The 20,674-nt window shown below is 44.2% G+C and overlaps 1 protein-coding gene across 3 annotated transcripts in view; it reads left to right on the top strand.

Annotated features, from left to right (window-relative positions):
* B4GALT4 (beta-1,4-galactosyltransferase 4) overlaps positions 1–20,603 on the top strand; it is a 47,737-nt gene extending 27,134 nt beyond the window's left edge. For 2 of the 3 annotated variants that reach the window (XM_037158795.2, XM_037158793.2), the window contains 3 exons: positions 7,691–7,813; positions 9,846–9,950; positions 12,761–20,603. In XM_037158795.2, coding sequence (XP_037014690.2) covers positions 7,691–7,813; positions 9,846–9,950; positions 12,761–12,893 — 361 coding nt within the window. In that variant the 3' untranslated portion in view covers positions 12,894–20,603. The remainder of the gene's footprint in view (positions 1–7,690; positions 7,814–9,845; positions 9,951–12,760) is intronic. The other variant, XR_008391131.1, reaches the window with a different exon arrangement.
* Positions 20,604–20,674: the final 71 nt, after the last annotated feature.

The following is a 20,674-nucleotide window of genomic DNA, read 5'->3' as shown; positions in this document are numbered from 1 at the left end:
ATGGCAGAGCACTTAAAGTTCAAAACAGGAATTAGAGAAATTAGGTTTTTCCTTTTAGGAAAAAGCCCCATGACAGCCTTGACAGAGGACCCCAGGGACAAAAGGGAAGAACAGAAGAGGAAATATAACCCAGGCCGTGCAAACCATGGCATGGCCTCACCTGCAGCATCCACACAGGAATTTTTTCAAGCTCGCCCCTACTGTGTGAATTTAAGTAACTTACTGGAATTCCTTGACTTCCCCCTGTAGGGGAAACAAAAGCATGCCCCTTAATTCAGCTTTTAGGCCTTGGTTGTGTGGATGTGATATCTCTCCAGAGTCCTGGGGGAGTATAGGTGGTGGTAGGGGCGGGGATGGGGGGGATGGGTGGGGGGTGGCGGGGGGACGACTATCCACTGAGTAGTCTGCCCAGGAGCCAGAACACCCAGGACAAGTTTCTCATCTCAGAGCCGCTGTGGGATGTGCTGGGTACCACCATTTCTATCTTCATTCCCCATTTTCTTATGTCCCCCAGGAGATGCATATCTGCTTTGTCCAACCTGTTTTATACCAGCTCCTATTTAAGCACAACCAAGGGGGAATAGTGACCAAGAAAATTCTCTGCAAATGGAGTTATACATGCACTTATGTGTGTGCACATTTACCTATCAGCTTCCCCTGGCCCGGCCTTTACTGTGCTCATGTCTGTGCTGCTCCCTGTGCTCAGGGCTGTGAGACCGATTTGAGTGGGCCGGGTGCCCGCCCTCAAAGAGCTCCCTGTTGTGTGCTGGTGTGGGGAGACAGCTACAGTGGAGTTATGTCAACTCTGCAGCTAACGTTTGTAAGTTTAACTGTAAGCACTTGGTAATGTGTCAGGGAAGGAAGGGGAAGGAGAAAAAGCCTGAATGAGGGCAGGTGTGGTGGGGCCACAGGGCAGGGGAGAGGCCTGGAAGAAAATCACAGGATTTTTCTTTTGGGGAACTTTATCTTTGGATCTCAATCTTATTATCTGGAAGTTTTGCTTTCTGGTGTCTGAACCACCTCTGCTTTGATGAAGGCAGCCTATCATGGTTGGTCGGTCACCTTGGCATTTTCAGAAGCATGTCAAACCATCTCTTCACTTACTGTGTATTAATGAGTTTTCCCTATGTACAGCACAAAATATAGGTATGTTGGACCCCTGACATAGATAACTTCCTAATGCCCAGTTCTTTCTGAACATCTGCAGTGGGAAATTACAATCACACAGGATTTTTGGTTTTTGTTTGTTTATTGTTATTGTTTGTTTTGAGTGCAGATAACAGGATTGTTTTAAGGACGGGTCTTTTGTTGGAATTATAGATTTTATCTTTGTGTTGAGCTGGACCACAATAAACTGAGTTCTTGGGCATTCCTGCTGGGAGTTGACTTTGAATAAAACTTTGATATCACAATCATAGATAGCATCAGAGGCTACTCACTCTAAAAACAGCCCTTGTTTGAATCTTACTGTTTTAACTTGGTGTTGTAACTGGCCAGATATTTCTTTTAAACTGGCTCTCAGTAGCCTTTGTCTTCCCTGAATAACTGGCAGGTTTTCTTAATGTGAATTAGGTGATTGAATGTGTCCTCTCTTTTCTCCTGGATGCAAGAAGCTCTGAGCCAAATCCATAACCTTTTTTTTTTAAAGCTGGAAAGAATCTTATTTGCAGATCAGAATTCTAATACATTTCTCAATTTAATCTTTCTTCTTTTCTGATTTAAGTTTTCCTCTGGACCTCATTTGTCATTTATATATATATTTTACTTCGTTTTATGTATCATGTAAATTGCCTCATCTACTATGGCCAGAAAGAGGCATGCATAAGTAATGATATTCCTCTCCCCTCACCCCCCTTTCCTTTGGTGCTTTGGGCAGACCCTTCCATAGCTGGCAGCAGTGGTAGCAGACAGCTGAGTGTGCCACAGAACTCAAATCAGCAAGGGCTTTTGTTCATTGTCACAATGGTCCCATGACTATGATAAGTTCAAGAAATGCTTTTGAGGATTTCCAGTCAGGATGGCAGCGTAGACAGACATGGCTCACCTCCTCCCACAACCACATCAAAATTACAACTAAAATATGGAACAACTATCACTCAGAAGTGTCAGAAATTGAGTTGAATAGAAGCCTGACACTAGGGAATTAAGAAACCGTGTCCAGCCCTGGCTGGTGTAGCTCAGTGGATTGAGTGCGGGCCTGCGAACCACATGATCACGGTTCGATTCCCAGTCAGGGCACATGCCTAGGTTGCAGGCTGGTTCCCTGCAGGCCAGTTCCCAGCAGGGGACGCACGAAAGGCAACTGTACATTGACGTTTCTCTCCCTCTCTCCTTCCCTTCCCCTCTAAAGATAAATAAATAAAATCTTTAAAAAAAAAAAGAAACCACGTCCATTCAGACTGGTAAGAGGGGCGAAGACGTGGAATGGACTGATTCCATATCCATGTAGAGTGGATAAAAATGTAGGAGGGATATTTCAGGAATGAGGAGTCCCAGCCCTACACCAGGCCTGCCTGCCCAGAGTTCCTGTGCCAGGAAGATAAGCCCCCACAACTTCTGGCTGCAAAAACCAGTGGGGATTGAGTTGGTGGAAGAAAGTTCTAGAGGCCCAAGGAGTTCCTCTTAAAGAACCCACATATAGACTCACCTTCTCAGACTCACTCCCTCTGAGCTCCAGCACTGGGGTAGCAGTTTGAAAGGCACCAGTGACATGCAGGGAGGAACCGAAGTGCGGGCATCCAGGCAAGCAGGGGCCATTGTCCCTTTTCTAGACCCACTTTCCATGGAGCTGAAAGCTGGTGCCATATCTGAGACTCCATCAACCTGGCTAACACTGTTGGGAGATAAACTTGGAGATCCCCAGAGACTCTGTCCCACCCAACTTATGTGCCTACCCAAGCTTGCTTTTCTGTGTGAATGGCTGGTCTTGGCTCATGATTCACAACTTCCTAAATCCTCTCAAACAAGGAACAGCTGGCCTCAGTGAGCTCCAGGCCTGGCACTAGTGGTAGGCAGCCTAGATTAACAATTTGGCTTTACCTGGGAAGCTCCAATCCCAACACAAGTAGCAGCCATCTCAGATTGCTTGATAGCTTAGACACTGTGGCCTGGGGTAAAACACAGGTGGGGGCTGACCTTGCCCTGCACCACCCAGGAAACCCCAGAGCCTACATATCCAGTGGGCAGTTACAGACCACATCAGAACACCACCACCCTGCCCTTGCACATCTGGTCCTCCACAGAAGGCAGAGGTTGGTGGTCAGTGGTCACAGCTAGTCCTCGTAGCTGCCTAGTCTTCCCATTGACCTGCCAACAGCAACCAAGGCTCAACTACAAGAAGAGGGTGTACTCAGCCCAGCCCCTCCCCACCCCCCAAGGGTGCACCTCAAGTACACAGCTTGAGTGATAGGGGAAGCTTTGCCATTGGACCTTACCGGATACCTACTACCTTAGACCACACTACCAAGACGTGTAGTCAGAGCAGTTCTACCTAATACATAGAAACAAACACAGAGAAGCCACCAAAAAGAGGAGACAAAGAAACATGGCCCAAATCAAAACTCCAGAAAAAGAGCTAAACAAAATAGAGATAAGCAAGCTTTCAGATGCAGAATTCAAAACACTGGTTATAAGGATGCTCAAGGAACTTAGTGAGGACCTCAGCAGCATAAAAAAGATCCAATCAGAAACAAAGGCTTCACCAGTTGAAATAAAGAACAATTTATAGGGGAACAACAGTAGAATGGATGAAGCTAAGACACAAATCAATGATTTGGGACATAAGGAGGCAAAAACCAACCAATTAGAACAATAAGAAGAAAAAAGAATCCAAAACAAGAAGAATGGTATAAGCAGCTTTTGGGACAACTTCAAGCATTCCAACATTCACATCATAGGGATGCCAGAAGGAGAAGAGAAAGAGCAAGACATTGGAAATTTATTTGAAAGAAGAATGAAAGAAAACTTCCCTAATTTGGTGAAGGAAATAGACATGCAAGTCCAGGAAGCAGAGAGAGACTCAAACAAGATTGATGCAAAGAGGCCCACTCCAAGATGCATCATAATTAAAATGCCAAAGGGTAAAGATAAAGAGAGAATCTTAAAAGTAGCAAGAAAAAAGCAGTTAGTTACTTACTGGGGAGTTCCTCTAAGACTGTCATCTGATTTCTTAAAAGAAACTTTGCAGGCTAGAAGAGATTGGCAAGAAATATTCAAAGTCAGGAAAAACAGGGACCTATAGTCTAGATTGCTTTACCCAGCAGAGCTATCATTTAGAAATGAAGGGCAGATAAAAAGCTTCCGAGACAGGAAAAAACTAAAGTTGTTCATCCTCACTGAACCATGATTAGATGAAATGTTAAAGGGACATATTTAAGAAAAAGAGGATCAAAACTATGAATCTACATATCTATTGATACATATCAATAGAGTGGCAAAAATACATATCTATTGATAATTGAATCTAAAAAACAAACTAGCTTTGGCAGGTGTGGCTTGGTAGATTGAGTGCCGGCCTGTGAACCAAAGGGTCACCGGTTCAGTTCCCTATCAGGGCACATGGTTGGGTTATAGGCCAGGTCCTTAATCAGGAGTATGCAAGAGGCAATCACACATTGATGTTTTTCTCCCTTTCTTTCTTCCTCCTTTCCCCTCTCTAAAAATAAATAAATCTTTAAGAAAAATAAAAATAAAAAACAAATTAAGCAAACAAGAAGAATAGAGGCAGAATCATGGCTATGAAGAGCATTGTGATGGTTTCCAGATGGGAGGAGGGTGTGGGGTGAAGAGATGAGGGGGTTAAGAAGTACAAAGAGGTTGTTATAGAAGAGCTGTCGGATATAAAGTATAGTATAGGAAATGGAGAAGCCAAAGAACTTACTACACACATGACCCACGGACATGAATAATGGTGGGGGGATTGCCTGTGAGAGTAGGGGTGCTGGGTGGAAGGGGGCAAAGGGGGGAAATTGGGACAATTGTAATAGGATGATCAATAAAATATAATTAACATTAAAAACATAAAAAAAAATAAAGAAATGTTTTCACTTTACACACATGCAGAAAGAAGAAGTTAGAGTAACTTGATCAAAATGTCTCAGATTCTGATGAAGCCAGGGAAATCTTGTTTATCCCATGGACTGTGAGTCAGCGATAAAGCTCTGGACCTGCCTGTGGCAAATTTTACTGCCAGTCATTTCTTTGGTACCTGCCTGCCTTGTACAAGGATGCTACTGTTATTTTTGACTACGTTTCCCCAATCTCACAGTTTTAATTATAGATATAACTGTTACAGGGCCCATTAAATAGTTATGCGTTTCCAGATACGTAGAAAAACCAAAGCAAAGATCAATAAATGCACAGATGTTTGCATCCAAAAGGCTACTAGAAAATGGAGTGTTTTTTTTTAAGTATTTATTTTTAGAGAGGGGGAAGGGGGAGAGAAACATTGATATATGAAAGAAATATTGATTGGTTGCCTCTTGCACATCCCCCAACTGAAGGACCTGGCCTGAAACTCAGACAAGTGCCCTGACTGGGAATCAAACTGGCAGCCCTTTGCTTTGCAGGATGACAGCCCACCAACTGAGCCAGACAGGACAGGCCTGAAATAAAAGTTTCTAACCCTTTCTTTCTGGCTGGCCTTCTGCACTTGTAGCTGCAATGAAACTGGTCTGCAGGTGCTGGTCAGACAGCCTACACTTTTCTCTTTTTTCCTTTTTCTCATGTAGTTCTGGCCACCTCAAGGTCCCCATTTTTTTGCCTGTCTGAATCCTCCGATATGGCCTCTCACTCCTCAGAACCCTGACAATGTTTAACTCTCATTAGACTGTCAGCTTTTTGAGGGCAGGGACAGGGATTACAGTGTGTCACCAGCTGCCTTGCTCATTGTGGATAGTGGTTCCTTAACAGATCACCGTCAGATCATCAGTGCTCTTCTGTCTTGGTGACCCTTCTGTGGTGCTTGGCAGGTTATTCCTGTTCAGGGGTTCTACTCCGTCCTGATGGAGCTACTGGTCCTTAGGTGGTTAGGACCAGTCAGAGTCCAGTAACTGTGGCGGCAGGTCACTGCCATAGGTGTCTTGGGCAGGAATGGCTGCCTTCTGAGCACTTTATTTCCTTTTGTTTGTTTTAGGTTATAATAACACCATTTTCTAGAATTTTAGGTTGACAGTATATAAGTAAATCTGTCTCCATAATGGGTTAAACAGGGTCCTCCCCTCTGTACTCAGAACGCAGAAACGCAGTTGAACTACAGATGACCTTTTCTGACTCTGCCCGTTAGATGGCAAGTGTCTAGGTGTTTATTGCCCTTGCCTTCTAGTTTTTCTTCTTATCTGGAGAGTCAGCAAAATTTCATAAGTCTTGGAGCACTTTGAACTGAAGTTAATTAAAGTTTTATTCAGGAACATCCAAGTTAATTAGCTGCCTTAATTTGCATTTCTGAATTGGTACAGTGTTACCTTCAGGGGTATCTTTATTTCTCAGATTTGCAAGTTGGCCCACCAGCAATCGTAAGGGTCCCATGTGGCTGGAAGGTGCCGTCCGACTGGTCCCGCTTGATCTTTTCCCCCCTTTTCCTCTGCCCTCTCCTCACCTCCTGTGCTGTCCTTGGGCGGTACAGTTCTGCTGCCACCCTCCAAGGGCCACCTCTGAAGAGCCTATGTGCAAAGCCCTATCTTCAGCCTCTCTTCTCTTTTGAGCTTGGACTCCATATCCTTCCGACCACCAGCAAAAGCGCCAGAGATTTCTCAGATTCCACTTAGCCAAAATTTACTGTCTTCCTTTAAAAACCCAATTATTGTTTTGTATACTCTATTTTTGTGAAAGCTACAATCATCTACTTAATTGAGTAAGCCAAAGAACTTACTATACAGAAACATCAGGTTTGATGAACTGTATTGAATTCTTCAAGAAACAGACTTTGGGCCCTGGCTGGTGTAGCTCAGTGGATTGAGCACGGGCCTGCGAACCAGACAATTGCGGTTCGATTCCCAGTCAGGGTGTATACCGGGGTTGCAGGCTGGTTCCCTACAGGCCAGTTCCCAAAAGGGGATGCACAAAAAAAGGCAACCATACATTGATGTTTCTCTCCCTCTCTCCTTCTCTTCCCCTCTAAAGATAAATAAATAAAATCTTAAAAAAAAAGAAAAGAAACAGACTGGTGTGGAGCTTTGCAGACAAAGTGTGTGCAGGAGCTGTCTCTGCTCTCTACCTCCTCTGCAGCCCCCAAAAAAGTGAAAGTAAAAGAAACCCAGTATATGCTCTATGACACTTACTCATGCTGAACCTGGGTGCAACCTCAGAATCCTTCTTAACCCAGTGCCTCTGATAGCTACGACTTTGCATTGGATTGGCACATGAGATGAAATCTGTCATTCACATCTGATGTTATGGTGTGCATTTACAGGTACCTCTGTAGACTGCTGCATGCAAACATTAAACACTAACAATAACAGGTGGGTGGCACCTTGCTTGGTGAGGGCATGTGAGCACTTGTCTCAGCGGAGGAATGAAGAGCAACGGGGCAGGGAATGTTGGGCGGTGGATGCCCAGCAGGAATGGCTGGGTGGAGTGCATGGTCTCCACCATGTTCTTAGAATGTCAGCCTGGAATCAGAGACTTCTCAAGTGTCTGTGGAGGACAAAAAGGCTGTGCTAATGTCCTTGTTCTCTCCTCTCTTCTGCTCTAGGTTACGTTACAGTGGGTATTTTGGGGGTGTTACTGCCCTAAGAAGAGAGCAGTTTTTCAAGGTGAATGGATTCTCTAACAACTACTGGGGATGGGGAGGCGAAGACGATGACCTCAGACTCAGGTGAACAACAGAGACAGGTCCCCTTCACAGGGCTTTGCGATCAGCGATGGCTCTGGAAACCTGCATTTTATAGCACCTGCAGATGCCAGCCCGGCGGGGCAGGAGGCTTCGGACTTGTGGGGAGGCGGGTGCAGGGGGCAGGCAGGATGACCCAGGTTGCTCTTTACCACTGGCAGTGTGGAGGTGATGGAAGATGGCCTGTTTCTGGCTTGTGGGTGTTAGGGGTCCACAAGTGTTGATGGAGGTCTCTGTGGACTTGTCAGTGGGCATTGCTTACTGAGAAGGGTCTCCCCAGTGAGTGAAAAGTCCCAAATTGTGGAAGGTCCACAAGGATGCAATTTGAGGACAGCGGCCAGAGGGCCCAGTACAAGCCTGTGCTTTCTTCCAGACACTGGGGAAGCCTGCACAGTTCCCAGTGCCCAGAGCAGGGAGTGCCAACAGCCTGTGAGGACCTGCACACCCTGAAGCAGGCCAAGATGTCTTCTCCAGCAGGCATTAGCCAGCCCTACCTAGTGTGCGGGTAGCTGCTGGCCTACCTCCCAGGCTGGGCTCCAGGCTACTAGCATCATCCTCAGATTCTCCTGGACTATTTTCTACCCTGAGGGCTTCAGAAGGACTATATCTGGCCTCCCCTCTTGGCAACCTCCCCTGAATTTGAGTTTTGTAGCCAGGTAGTTATGGGTAGCCCTACCTATCAGAAATAATTAATGATTTAAGAGCCTGGGGTCAGTATCTTTAGACTTGAAGTAACAAGGTCTTCCGGGCTATCAGAAGACCCACCCTTCCTCCTGCTGTTGTTTCTTAGAAAGGAACTTCCTTAGCTGAAGTTTTGAATTGATAGATATGTGACTGCCAGAACGTTCTCCTTCAGCATAAAGAAGCGAGGACTCCCTGCTGGTCTTTTCCCAAGTGTAGGTTGAGAGTCCCTGGGATGTTTCTGGCAGGAGGAGAGTGGATTTCCCTGATCCATAGGAAGGGCCATGTGACAGGCAATAGCTCTTTAAGGCCCATTCTATCACCAGTCTGTGGGGCCAGGGTTTACGAAGTAGACAGAGCTAGACTTCAGGGCAAGAGTAGCAAAGGATAGAGGTAAACAGTGTCCACCACCTCCCCAAAGTCCATGTTACGGCCTAGGTGGGAAGGTTAGAATTTTTCACTGATCATATATCAACACGGTCTTTTTTCCTGTGCTCCTGGGCTTCGAGGCTGAGGGAGCACCAAGGTTTGCTTTTGTTTCTCAAGAACATCAGGGCCTTCAGAGTGATTCTTGACTAACTACTGATAACTAAGTGATTTTAATGTAAAAGTTAGTTGAAGTTTATTCTCTAAATATTTACTCACTTGTGCAGCAGGTGCCACCCCTCTTTGCACATATATTACATTAGTTTGCAAAGCCCGCACCCTGCAGACTCCCTCATTTGTGCCTGTCCGGTCAGCTCCAGAACACCTCTGGCATTTTATACCTGGGAAACCGAGACTCGGAACAACAAACTCACTTACCAAGGAGGAAAATAGCAAAATCTAGATTCGAACCTAGGTTCATGGCCTTTAAAGCTTGCAACTTTAAAAGATTGTTACTTAATTTGTTAAAAGAAGGAAGAGCTAAGTAAACTAAAGATCACAAAAGAGACTTGATTCTCCTAGTCATCATAATTTTTAAAAATTTATTTTTGAATATGACATACAATAGTACATAAATTTCAGGTGTCAAACATTGAGATTAGACATTTATATACCTTATGTCATGATGTTTTAAAACACATATTTTCTCAGATGTTTTGGAAAATGACAAACTGTGAATTGACACATCTTTTTATCCCAGGAGTAAATGTTAAATGTGAATTTTTTATGGACTTACTTCCTGAGGCCCAACATTACAAGAAAATTTTCTTTTTATTACCCAAAGTAGTCAAACTATTTATGTCGCTGTGTGTGCACATGTGTAAATTTTGGAAATGATTCTTTTTGTGTGCCTAGTGGTAGATAAGTAGAATGGAATTTTTAAAAACAACCACCTCTGGTATTTTTCTAGGGTTGAGCTTCACAGAATGAAAATAATCCGGCCAATGCCTGATGTGGGTAAATATACAATGATCTTCCACACTAGAGACCAAGGCAATGAGGTGAATGGAGAACGGTAAGTCCTGGCTTCACATGCCTGGGGGGCTCTACCTCCTTAGCCTCTTCTGCCAAGAAGGGAACCGCTGAATCTGATCAGATGAGCCTGTTTATTTCATTCAAAGTTTTTATTGAGGTGATTTTCAAACAGACATAGAAGTAGAGGCAATGATATATTGCGCCCTCATGTACCCCACACCTGGCTTCAACAGTTACCAACTCATGGCCTCTCTTCTTTCTCCCACTTTGTTCTCCTCCTCCACTGGATTATTTAGAAATAGACTATAATTCACAGCATCGCATGTGTAAATACTTCAGTATGTGTCCCTAAAATATAAGAAAATTTTAGAAAAAAACCACTATATCATTATCATACCTAAAATAAAATTAACAAAACTTCCTTAATATCATCATCATGCAGATTACCCAGTCAGCGTTTAGACTGCCCTGGTTGTCTCATAAATGCTTCCCTCCCCCCACAAAACAAACAAACAAACAAACAAATAAAAAACTTGACTCTATTCCAATTAGGACCCAGACAAGCTCCATCTACACGTTACATTTACATTTCTCTGAAATCTCTTTTAATCTGTAGATTCCCTCTTCCCTCTTTTTTTCTTCCCCATTGCAATTTATTTGTTGAACAAACCAAGTCCTTTGATGGAATTTCCTACATTGGGGATTTTGCCAGCTTCATCCCAGTGGTAAAACTTATGATGTGCCCCTGACCTCAGCATTTCCTTGTGAACTGGAGTTAGATCTCGAGGCTCGACAGACTGAGTACTATTTCGGGGCAAGAACACTTTATAGATGATGCCATGTACCTGCTTTGTGTCACACCAGGACAGGATGTCTGGTTGTGTCTTTGTGGTAACAGGATCTGTGGGTTCAGCGTTTGTCAGCCCTGTCTTCTCGTTGTGAGGTTGTCTGTCTGCTTTTTACCTAATCATTTTAGCAGCCATTGCCAGCGCTGATTGCTGCCTAAATTTATGACTGAGGGATTACAAAACTCTGGTAGCGTATTATTCCTTCTGCATCATTGGATTGATCTTTCTACAAAGAAGGACTTGCGTTCTTCATCTGCTTGAGTGCCCTGGGGTACAGTTCATATAGAAAAGGCAGAATAAAGGGAAAGAATCAGCATTGCTTTTTCACTTTTCAAAGTGGTGAGTTGATGTTCCCTGGCCTGCTTCAGGATGGAGGTAATATTCTCGTCAATGCTCAGCTTGCTTTGTCTTTGGCAAATGGCATCTTCTCCACATTGACTCCTGGATCCTCTGACTTAACAACACTGGTTTTGAGAGCTTCCTTCCCTGTGCTCCGGTGAGATGAGCTGTTCTAGGCTCACCTGTGCTTCTGCCCCAGGAATTAGCCCTTTCAGTAGGCAATGCTGACAAATAAGTCAGATTTTTATGGGATGAAGACTGAAGAATCTATGTTCTTTGTTCTGTTTTTTTTTCCCCCTAACTTTTAAAACAGTGTTAAAGGGCTTTTGGCCCTTTTGTTAGAGTACATTTTAAAACAGTATTAGGAGGCTTTTTAGCTCAATATTACAGGGCTTTATCAGAGTCTATATTTTAAAACAATATTAAAAGGCATTTAGTCCTTTTGTTAGAATCTACCACTTTAACAAAAATAGCTATTTCTGTTTTCTATGTATGTTACTAGTTTCTGTCCATAGGTATGCATTTTTCTCTTTAAATAAAAAAATTATTAGTAGATAAAAAGAATACTTATAAATTGTATGACAAAACCTGAAGATTCTTGACCCTGAACACTGGTGTTGTCCCCTCCCCAGTCACGGCTGTTACCTGTGTGGCCCTCCCGAATTCCGTACCTGCCCCACCCCCACGGCCAGAGACGACAATTTTCTGATTTTTTGTGATAACTATTTGTGATAATTATAATTATTTGTGCTATTTCTTGGTTTTCTTGTTTTCCCATATATTTGTATCTCTATACAAAAGGTTGTTTAGTTTGCATGTATCTCAATTTTATGCAAATGAAATCATGCTGTATTATTTTCCTCTGGTTTTATTTAGGTCAACATTATGCTCTAATCCCCACCCACATTGTTGCTGAGACTGACGTGGATTGTTTTCACTGCTAGGCTCTCAGAGACCAGCTCAGACCAGCACCCACCCACTCTTCCCACGCCCCAGGGCTGCAGCCACACAATTACAGATTCTTCTTCAAATGCGTTCTGTTGGTTTGCATGTCCATGCCTCTTGCACAGTGGCTTCTCTTCCTCTGTATCCTTCCCCTCACCTTCTTCACCTGGTGCATTTCTTCTCTTTTAAGCCTCAAGTCCAATTTTCCTTCTCCCTGACCCCTGTCCAGACTCCATGATGGAGTTAGGTGCCCTTAACTCATCCTTCTCTACCTGCATTCTAACTTTCTTTGAGACTTTTAGGAAAGCCATACACCCTGCCTGCATCCAGACACAATTTCCCCGACAACATTGGAGGATTCACAGACCCCCTACAGCTTGTGCAAGGACAGCAGCAGACGACACATTTCACATTGTGTCATTGTCATCCGTACATCCTTCTGTCCTATAGACTGGGGACTCCCTGCATGCAAGTGTCATTATCATATGACACTTTCATCATTAGTCTCCAGGGTCTCACTTGGGGTTCAACACGTGAACACATAGCTGTCTTGCTGTCCTTTACCTTAGATGGGGAAAATAAACTTTTCTGCAGTAGAAAACCCAACAGGTATAATAATTTACCAAGGTGCTTTTGTAAAATTGTGGCAAGACAAAAAGCAATGGAAATACAAGTTAACTTTTGTCTTACCATTGACATTTGTTCTTTTTATCTTTAGGATGAAGCTCTTACATCAGGTGTCACGAGTCTGGAAAACAGATGGGTTGAACAGTTGTGTTTATAAATTACTGTCTGTCGATTACAATCCTTTATATGTCAACATCACAGTGGATTTCTGGTCTGGCCCTTGACCCCGTACGGTCTGGTGATGTTGGGAAGAACTGAAGATTTGATTGCAATACTTTTGGCCTGGAGTCTTGCCCTAGTAGCACACAGTAAGAACTTGTTGCAGCTAATTATCAAGCTGAATTGTTCCTTTTTTGTATTTTCTTAGTAGAGCTCCTGGTGAGATGGAATGAGCTTTCTTAGTTGTTTTGATCACAAAGGTTAAAATATTGTAATATAGATACTCGAAGGACTAAGTGTAAAAGGAAGACTGAAAAGATATCATGCAGGCTACTTGAGAACACTAATTAAAGGAAATTTATTTAAGTTTGAAGTGATACATTGCGGGATAAAAAATGCCACAGGAAATAAGATTGCCGAATGTCAGAAAACCAGACTCATTCTGGATGGAGGGAGAAAGGTACGACGATGCATTTGCTCCACTCATTTGTCCTGCATGGTCATCTTGTGAAGAGGCAGGTCCCACATGAGAAGTCAGCAGCAGGAGAGGCGAGAAAGGTGAAGAACCAAGATGCAATGACCTTGGGGATTTAAGTGGTGGTGGGAGGACTATCAGAGAGGCAGCCAGGGTTGTACTGGCTGCCGCTGCTGCTAATACTGTGTGTGCGGTGTCATCTGCCGGATGCTCCTTCCAGTGCAACCCCAGCAGGAAATACGTTATCTACTGGTTTTTTAAAGCATTTTTGTAAAGTGATTTTGTACATGTAGGATATGAATTAGTAGTTTACAAATGACAAATTACATGTTAACTAATAATACAAAAATACCTCTGCAGTAAAATATAAACAAGCTTTGGGTGCTCAATCTTGTTTTTTACTGTTGTATGAGGCCTGCAGATATGTTTATTTCAGTATCCATAGACCTAAACAGCTTAAAAACTGAAAGGAGACCGAGCCCCCCTGTTCCCTCTCTTCATCCCTCTGTACCTCCCTCCTGTTCTTCCTCTGTGCATCTGCCTTGTGTAACCAGCTCCAGGCCTGTGGCTGGTGCCTCTGTGTCTAGTTTCCTGGGCCACATTGTGGTTTTGTTCTCTGTATTGTCTTCTGTTCCTTTCTTATTACAGGCACTGGGTGCAGCAGGGCTGGCCAAAAGGACACAGCTCGGTGGTCCTGGGACAGGAAGGGATGGAACCCAGGGCTTGGCAAGCCTTTCATTTGGAAGGAAGGTGGGACCGGGGCAGGGATTTGAGTAGTGGCAGTGATTTGGGAGAGAAGCAAGGCGCCAGTACTGCTGAGCTTCCTGGGGAGGGGGCGGGGACGGGGGAGGATAATGGAAGGAAGGTAATAGGAGATGGATACTGAGTCAAGAGAACAAAAAAGTATTTTGTTTGCGTAGGTGAATGGACACATATATAATGCAGATATGGGTGTTCTTAAGCAATTGCTATGCCACTGTGCCCTAGGGTCTCTCGATCTATCATTATTATGACACTTTTTAAAACTTTATCATGAATGAGTGCCAGCCAAAAGGTGTAAATAATATCCTTCCCAAGCAGGAAGAGGGAGGAAGTGGGCTCCCAAGAAAGACAGCAATCAGCAGCCAGTAGAGAAGGAGAATCTGAATTAAAGGAAAATACGTTTTATAGACATGATAGGTTTACCTAGGGCTGGCCTGGTTTAACTTTAATGCAGTAGGGACAAGTGAAAACTTTATGTATATATTTTTCTATAATATATTTTATTGATTATGCCATTAGAGTTATCCCATTTCCCCCCTTCATTCCCCTCCACCCTGCACACCCCTTCTGCCCCTTTTAGTTCATGTCCATGTGTCATAGTTCTTTAGCTTCTACATTTCCCACACTACTCTTGCCCTCCCCGTCTATTTTCTATCTACCGTCTATGCTACTTATTCTCTGTACCTTCTTCCCGCCTTTCCTCCCACTCCCTTGTTGCTAACCCTCCATGTGATCTCCATTTCCATGGCTCTGCTCCTGATTTAGCTATCTGCTTAATTTGCTTTTGTTTTAGGTGTGGTTGTTAATAACTGAGTTGGCTGACCTTTCAACTGGTCATATTTTTAACTCCTTTTTCTTAGATAAGTCCCTTTAACATTTCATATAATAAGGGCTTGGTGATGGTGAACTCCTTGAACTTGACCTTATCTGAGAAGCACTGTATCTGCCCTTCCATTCTAAATGAGAGCTTTGCTGGATAGAGCAATCTTGGTTGTAGGTCTTTGGATTTCATGACTTGGAATACTTCTTTGCAGCCCCTTCTTGCCTGTAAGGTCTCTTAAGAAATCAGCTGACAGTCTGATGGGAACTCCTTTGTAGGCGACTGTCCCCTTACCTCTTGCTGCTTCTAGGATTCCCTCCTTCATTTTAATCTTGGCTAATGTAATGATGATGTGCCTTGGTGTGTTCCTCCTTGGGTCCAACTTCTATCACAGGAAGAATGGATGGTGTTTATATTTTCCCTCTTTTGCTCTTCCCTCTCTTTCCTGCAGAATCTTTCTTTAGCATTCTATTCCAATTTTCTTAAATACAACAACATAAATACTGAACTACCAGAATGGCCAACAGCCCATGCCAGGGGGCCCCCAGTCTGGAGTCCGTGGGTCCCACGTGGTTGGGGAAGGTAAAGCAAGAGAATCATGTGTATAAGAAATTGGAGGACCTATATCTGAGAACTCTATTTCTCATTCAATGGAAATGAAATATAGTTACTACCATGTGGAGACTCCCTGTGTATTTTCAGCTATTAACAAGCCATCTGCATTTTAAAAAGTGTTAGTAATCACTATACTATGCCTATTACTGTCCTTCAGATAATTCTTTCAACCAAGATAAGGTACAGTCATTTAAATGACTCATTGTGAAACTTCCTGAGGCAGAAAATAATTTTTAAGATGTTTATTTTGCCACTGTGCCATTTAACCTGCACTAAAAATCAAGGCCCAGTGACTGGCTAGAGGCGGGTGGCTACCTTCTTGGTGGCCGCCATCCTGACACCCCGTCACAACTGGGCAGGAGAGGTTGGTCTGTGAAGGACTGAGCTTTCCTATAATTCCTGCCCTGTGTATGTTTCCTTGTCAATTGCCACTAAGAGGCCAAGTTGTTTGCCCGTTGTAGAGATGCCTACCAGCATTGCTAAGGAGCATATGGATGCAGTCTATTTGGATATCATACTTCACAGGAAGGCTGTGCTACTTTGAAATTTTTATTGGTTTTTTTCCTTATTACCACTCATAGCACTCTATGGGCTGCAATGTTTTTACATGTACTTTATTGATCTTGTGGAATCCTGAGATAAGTAGGGTAGATTGAGGAAGTGGAGACTGAGAACAGGCGGGGGACTTTCCAGAGGTCCCACGGCTAGTAAGTGGCCAACTCAGGGCACAAACTCAGATTTTCGACCACAAAGACCATTACCCAATAATTCTTTCACCTGGCATCTCTTATTCTTTGAGGTAGTTTTTCTGAATCTAAATCCCTGCCCTAGCTCCCAGAGAGGGTTGGTACTTCTGGGCCTTAAAGAGTATGTTCCATTCTCATTTGGTCTTTGAACTTTCCCCCAGACACCCCCCCCCTGGTGTTTTGGCCCATAGTGCCCTCGCTGCCACTCAAGCTCCTATCGGACTGGTTGCCTGGGGGCCCCCAAATGCTCTGTGAATGGACTCTCAGGTGCGATGAGACCTTCTGTGCCGGACTCGAAACCTCCACTTCTCCCAAGTCCTACACGTGTACCATTCCCGTGAAAAGCCACGAACATGTCCCACAAGATGGAGTATAGTCAGGCACATTTCACAATTTCTTTTCAAAATATCCTTTTAAAAGTCTATTTCTTAGTTTCTTGTATATGTAAGCTGTTGCTTCCTTGAGAAGGTCTGATAGGTGTCAGAAGGGCTGAGAGGACCCGCCCCCAGGGGAATACCTGTACAGGCAGAGTCTTCACCATTCCATCGACAATTGTTGAAGTTGAAATGCAAATAAAATTGAACCCTGCCTGCATGTTTGGGGGGGTATTTGTGTAATTTTGGACCTTGGGGGAGAGGTTGGTAAAGGATAGGGCATAACAATAATTGAATGCCTGCTTCTTATTAGTCAATTTCCCTATGTTTTTCATTTTAACTTTTGAATAGCCCTGTAGGTACTATACATACTGCAAAAAGAGAAAACAGATTCAAGTAACTTCCCCAAATCAGTAAGAGGGTCTCTTGACTCCAATATCTTGATCTCCCCAAACGCCTTGGAATATCATATTGTCAGAATATTATGAGATTTCTCTGTGAAGGCAGCACAGGCAGAGATATCATTTGTAGCTAAAAATAATACACAACTTGAGACGTATCCATTAAAATGCCTTATCTTGATGACCCTGGTACATTCTTCCACTATGGAGTAGGAGTTTTGCTGGAAAGCTATTACTCATAGCTATTGTTTGAGGGCCAGTTAATTTGGACCAAAATATTTGGCCATTAAACTTATTGCAATAAATTGAAGCAAGATGACATTAGTTGGCATGGTCCCAGGGATTACCGTCCAAGCAGAGTTCTTTGGAACAGATTTATGTTATAATTTTCTGTTGGTATTTCTTACAGGTTGACCATTCTAATGCACACTTTGCATATCTTGCTGAATTCTCCCAGTTCCGTGTAAAGACAGACATAATTTTTTAAGCAGTTTCTGAAAGGCCAGGTGACCTGCCAAAGTCATGCAGAGCTGGGATTTGAAGCCAGGTATCTGAGTCCAAAGCTCATGTTCTTAACCATTTCATGGTCATAGACAACAAATACACGAAGACAGGAAATAAGGATGGGCAGACATTTGGAGGGTGTGATGCCCTTCAACCAAAGACCCCTCAGGAACACATCTGCAGAAAAATAAATTGGGATTGTGCCTCATTGCAGTGATCGAGAACATACCATGGGGAACAATGAGGTATCTCAGGAAAAAGGAGTTAGAAAGAATCTACGATTGCATTTGGGTTTGTGTTGAGTCCCTTGGGGAGGGTCTGAGGAAGCCGGAAGTGTGCTGTAGGGGCTACTGTCAGAAAGCGGGACAGTTCTGTGACTGTGGATCTGCATACATTTTATCCGTTGGGAAGGACCAGCAGGGAAATAAAGCTGTAATGGATGAACACGTAGCAGCCACTCGTTCCAGCCAAGAAAGGGTGTGTTTGGTGTTTTGTGGGTGGCAGTGACCTTGTTTTTTTTGACTGTGCTTAGACAGAATTATAAAGTGTCCTTGCTTTGCCTCATTTTATCTTGATCACAGAGTAACCTTATCTGAGGTTGGGATTCTGTGAGATTGTTTATATCTAATAGGAGAATAGCATGGCCTCGTCGTGAGTGCCAGTCTAGCTTCTGAAGGTCAGGGGCTTCTCTTTTTATTTTTCAAGTCAGAGTAGAGGCCACTAGAAAGTAGAGCACGATGGTACCGCTTCTCTTTGACCCCCAAGACTTGGCTATTTGTCTCCCTCAGGTGTGTGTGTCGGGAGCACTGGGGCCTGGGGGTGGGGAGGGGTGGGGAAGGATCCGGGAACAGTGCATTTCTCAGGTATGCTACTTTTTCCCAAGCTGTTTTTGGATCTCCTCATTGCATGTGGGCACTTGAGCCAAATTATAAAAATGTCACACATGAAAGCAAACTCAGTAGCTTACAATAGCTAGCCTCCTTTGGGTTTCTCCTTTGCTTTAGTCCTGGTGCAGGATGTGTAAGGATCTGGGTGGGGTGAAGCAAGGAAGAGAAACTAGAGGGAATACTAGATGCAGAAGCAGAAAGGAAATTGTTCCCTCAGTAGAAATGAGAAACGAGCTCAGTTTCCAATCCCTCAACCACAGCCCAGCTTGGCAATCAATTTGGCTGGGATTGGAGTAGAAGAGAGAGATTAGATTTTCAAATTCTCTTGATTATTCTTATTCCTTCTTTTCTTGATTGTATCCAGAGAGTACCTGATCTGCTGCTTAGGAAAGAAGCATTTTCTATTTATTATAGCTGATGGGGATAAAAAAAAAAAAGCTACAGAGCTGATAATATGAGCAGTGGGCTTTCTAACTCTCAGTGTAAACAGCCTGCCAGGAGCCTGGTAGCAAGCTGCGGAGGAAATGGCCAATCAAGAGAGCAGAATGACCCCTCTGGCCGCAATCAGGTAAAACTTACCCCAGAGTTAGTCTGACATGTCTGGCGTTAGGTAATCATTTTTCCTTGTCCACCTGATAAGCAGGAGGACAGACTTGAAGTGGGAGGTTTCATAAGATGGTTTTGTGTGGATGTGTCTTAAACCCAGCAACCTGCCAGCAGCCGGGCTCTCCAGCTCTCTTTCCCCTCCCTGGTCTGGTGGGGCTGGAGGTGGCTTTGGGGAGGCTGGGCCTGGACCTCACCCCGAACAGTGGCTTGGTTCTCACTGTGAGTCCCCTTCTAGCATCAGACCCCAGAGGGAAGAGGGGAAAGGCTGGACTTCCAGGGAAGGCAGAGGGGGGTGGAAGCAGGAACTGGGCAGAGCACAAACTGCCCTGAGGTTACACGGAAGACCCTACAGCAGGACGCACAGAAGTCTGAAATGGCTGAACTTTCTGTAGGGGAATCCTTGGGCCTGGGTCTGTGGTGGCTGAAAGGTGTGTCTTCCCCAAGTGTCGGGGGCTTGGACATGGTGGGTACCTCAGTTCAGGGCCTTATTTGGTTTGGGGAACAGCAGAACCTGTCCACATACATCGCTGGGGGAATGGGCACCTTCTGTGACAGATGAGGCTCCACGTAGGAAGCTAGCTGGAGGGAACGGGGCATCTGCTAACTGAAGATTCATTCTCTTTCTAGTTACTTCTTGGCAGAGAAGGCAGGTAGTAAGATTTAAGGAACAGCAGGTGGGCCATCTTCCCTCACAGTAGTTCTTTCCTGCTCCCACGGGTGTCTCAGATTCCACGAATTAGAGATCAATTTCTGTTACCAAGGAAAAACCTACAGAGAAGATTAAGGGAGTGGGCACTAGTTGCCACTCACCCCTTAGTAAGAATTAGTTTTCCAAAAGGTTTTAGCTTCATGTAGCTGAGATCCAATCACAGGGAGAATGGAATTTTGTATGTAAAGCATGAAGCCCTGGAGGGGAAGGCAGGGTGGACAGGACTTGCACAGCCAGTGGAGAGCAGGAGGACAATGGAAAACCTGGTTAGCAGTGGGACAAAAAGGTACCGGGACATAGGAGTGTATGTAAGGGGTGGGACAGGCGCGTTTCAAAGCTTAGCCCAGAGTAAGTTTCTTCTGCCTCTTCCTGTCTTCTAAAAGACACAGAACCTTTACAGCCAAGTGTAGGTGTCATTTATCTTGACACCCAAGCTGTGTCTGGAGAGATGAAGTGAGACGGGCAGGACAGGCCAACTGTGTGTCAGGATGTGTGCCTTTAGCCCCCCAAGGGTACAGCAGAGGCGTGCCCTCTGTTCCTCTCTCGTCAGCCCAACTCACAGGAACCTGGTTGGGGCCGGGGCATTGGGTTACTCCCTCTGACTGAGTCAGCTGGGAGTAGAACTCTGAAGTGACAGGTACATTTTCTTCATAGGAGACAGTTCAGTAGTTGGAGTCAGGGATGCTTCCCTTGTTTCCAAGGGCAAGAGAGGAAAAGAATTTGAGAGGCAGCAGCTCCATCACCGCTTCTGGGCTTCAGCATAGCAGGAGCAAAAAGCAAAGGTCAATGTAGAAATTCTAACCATTTAATTGTGTAGCAGGGTTACTGATGTCCAACAGGAAACCACACCCTATTGCATTTTCCATCTTCTGAACTTTAATTCCCACGAGCCTAATAAGCTCTTGCGTTCATTGGAGAATCCATTTGTTAGACTCATATGTGACCAA

This window comes from Artibeus jamaicensis, unplaced genomic scaffold, assembly GCF_021234435.1.
Source record: "Artibeus jamaicensis isolate MK-2021 breed Jamaican fruit bat unplaced genomic scaffold, CSHL_Jam_final contig_3126, whole genome shotgun sequence".
In the NCBI taxonomy this organism is placed as follows: Eukaryota; Metazoa; Chordata; class Mammalia; order Chiroptera; family Phyllostomidae; genus Artibeus; species Artibeus jamaicensis.
This window is presented reverse-complemented; position numbering and strand designations above follow the sequence as displayed.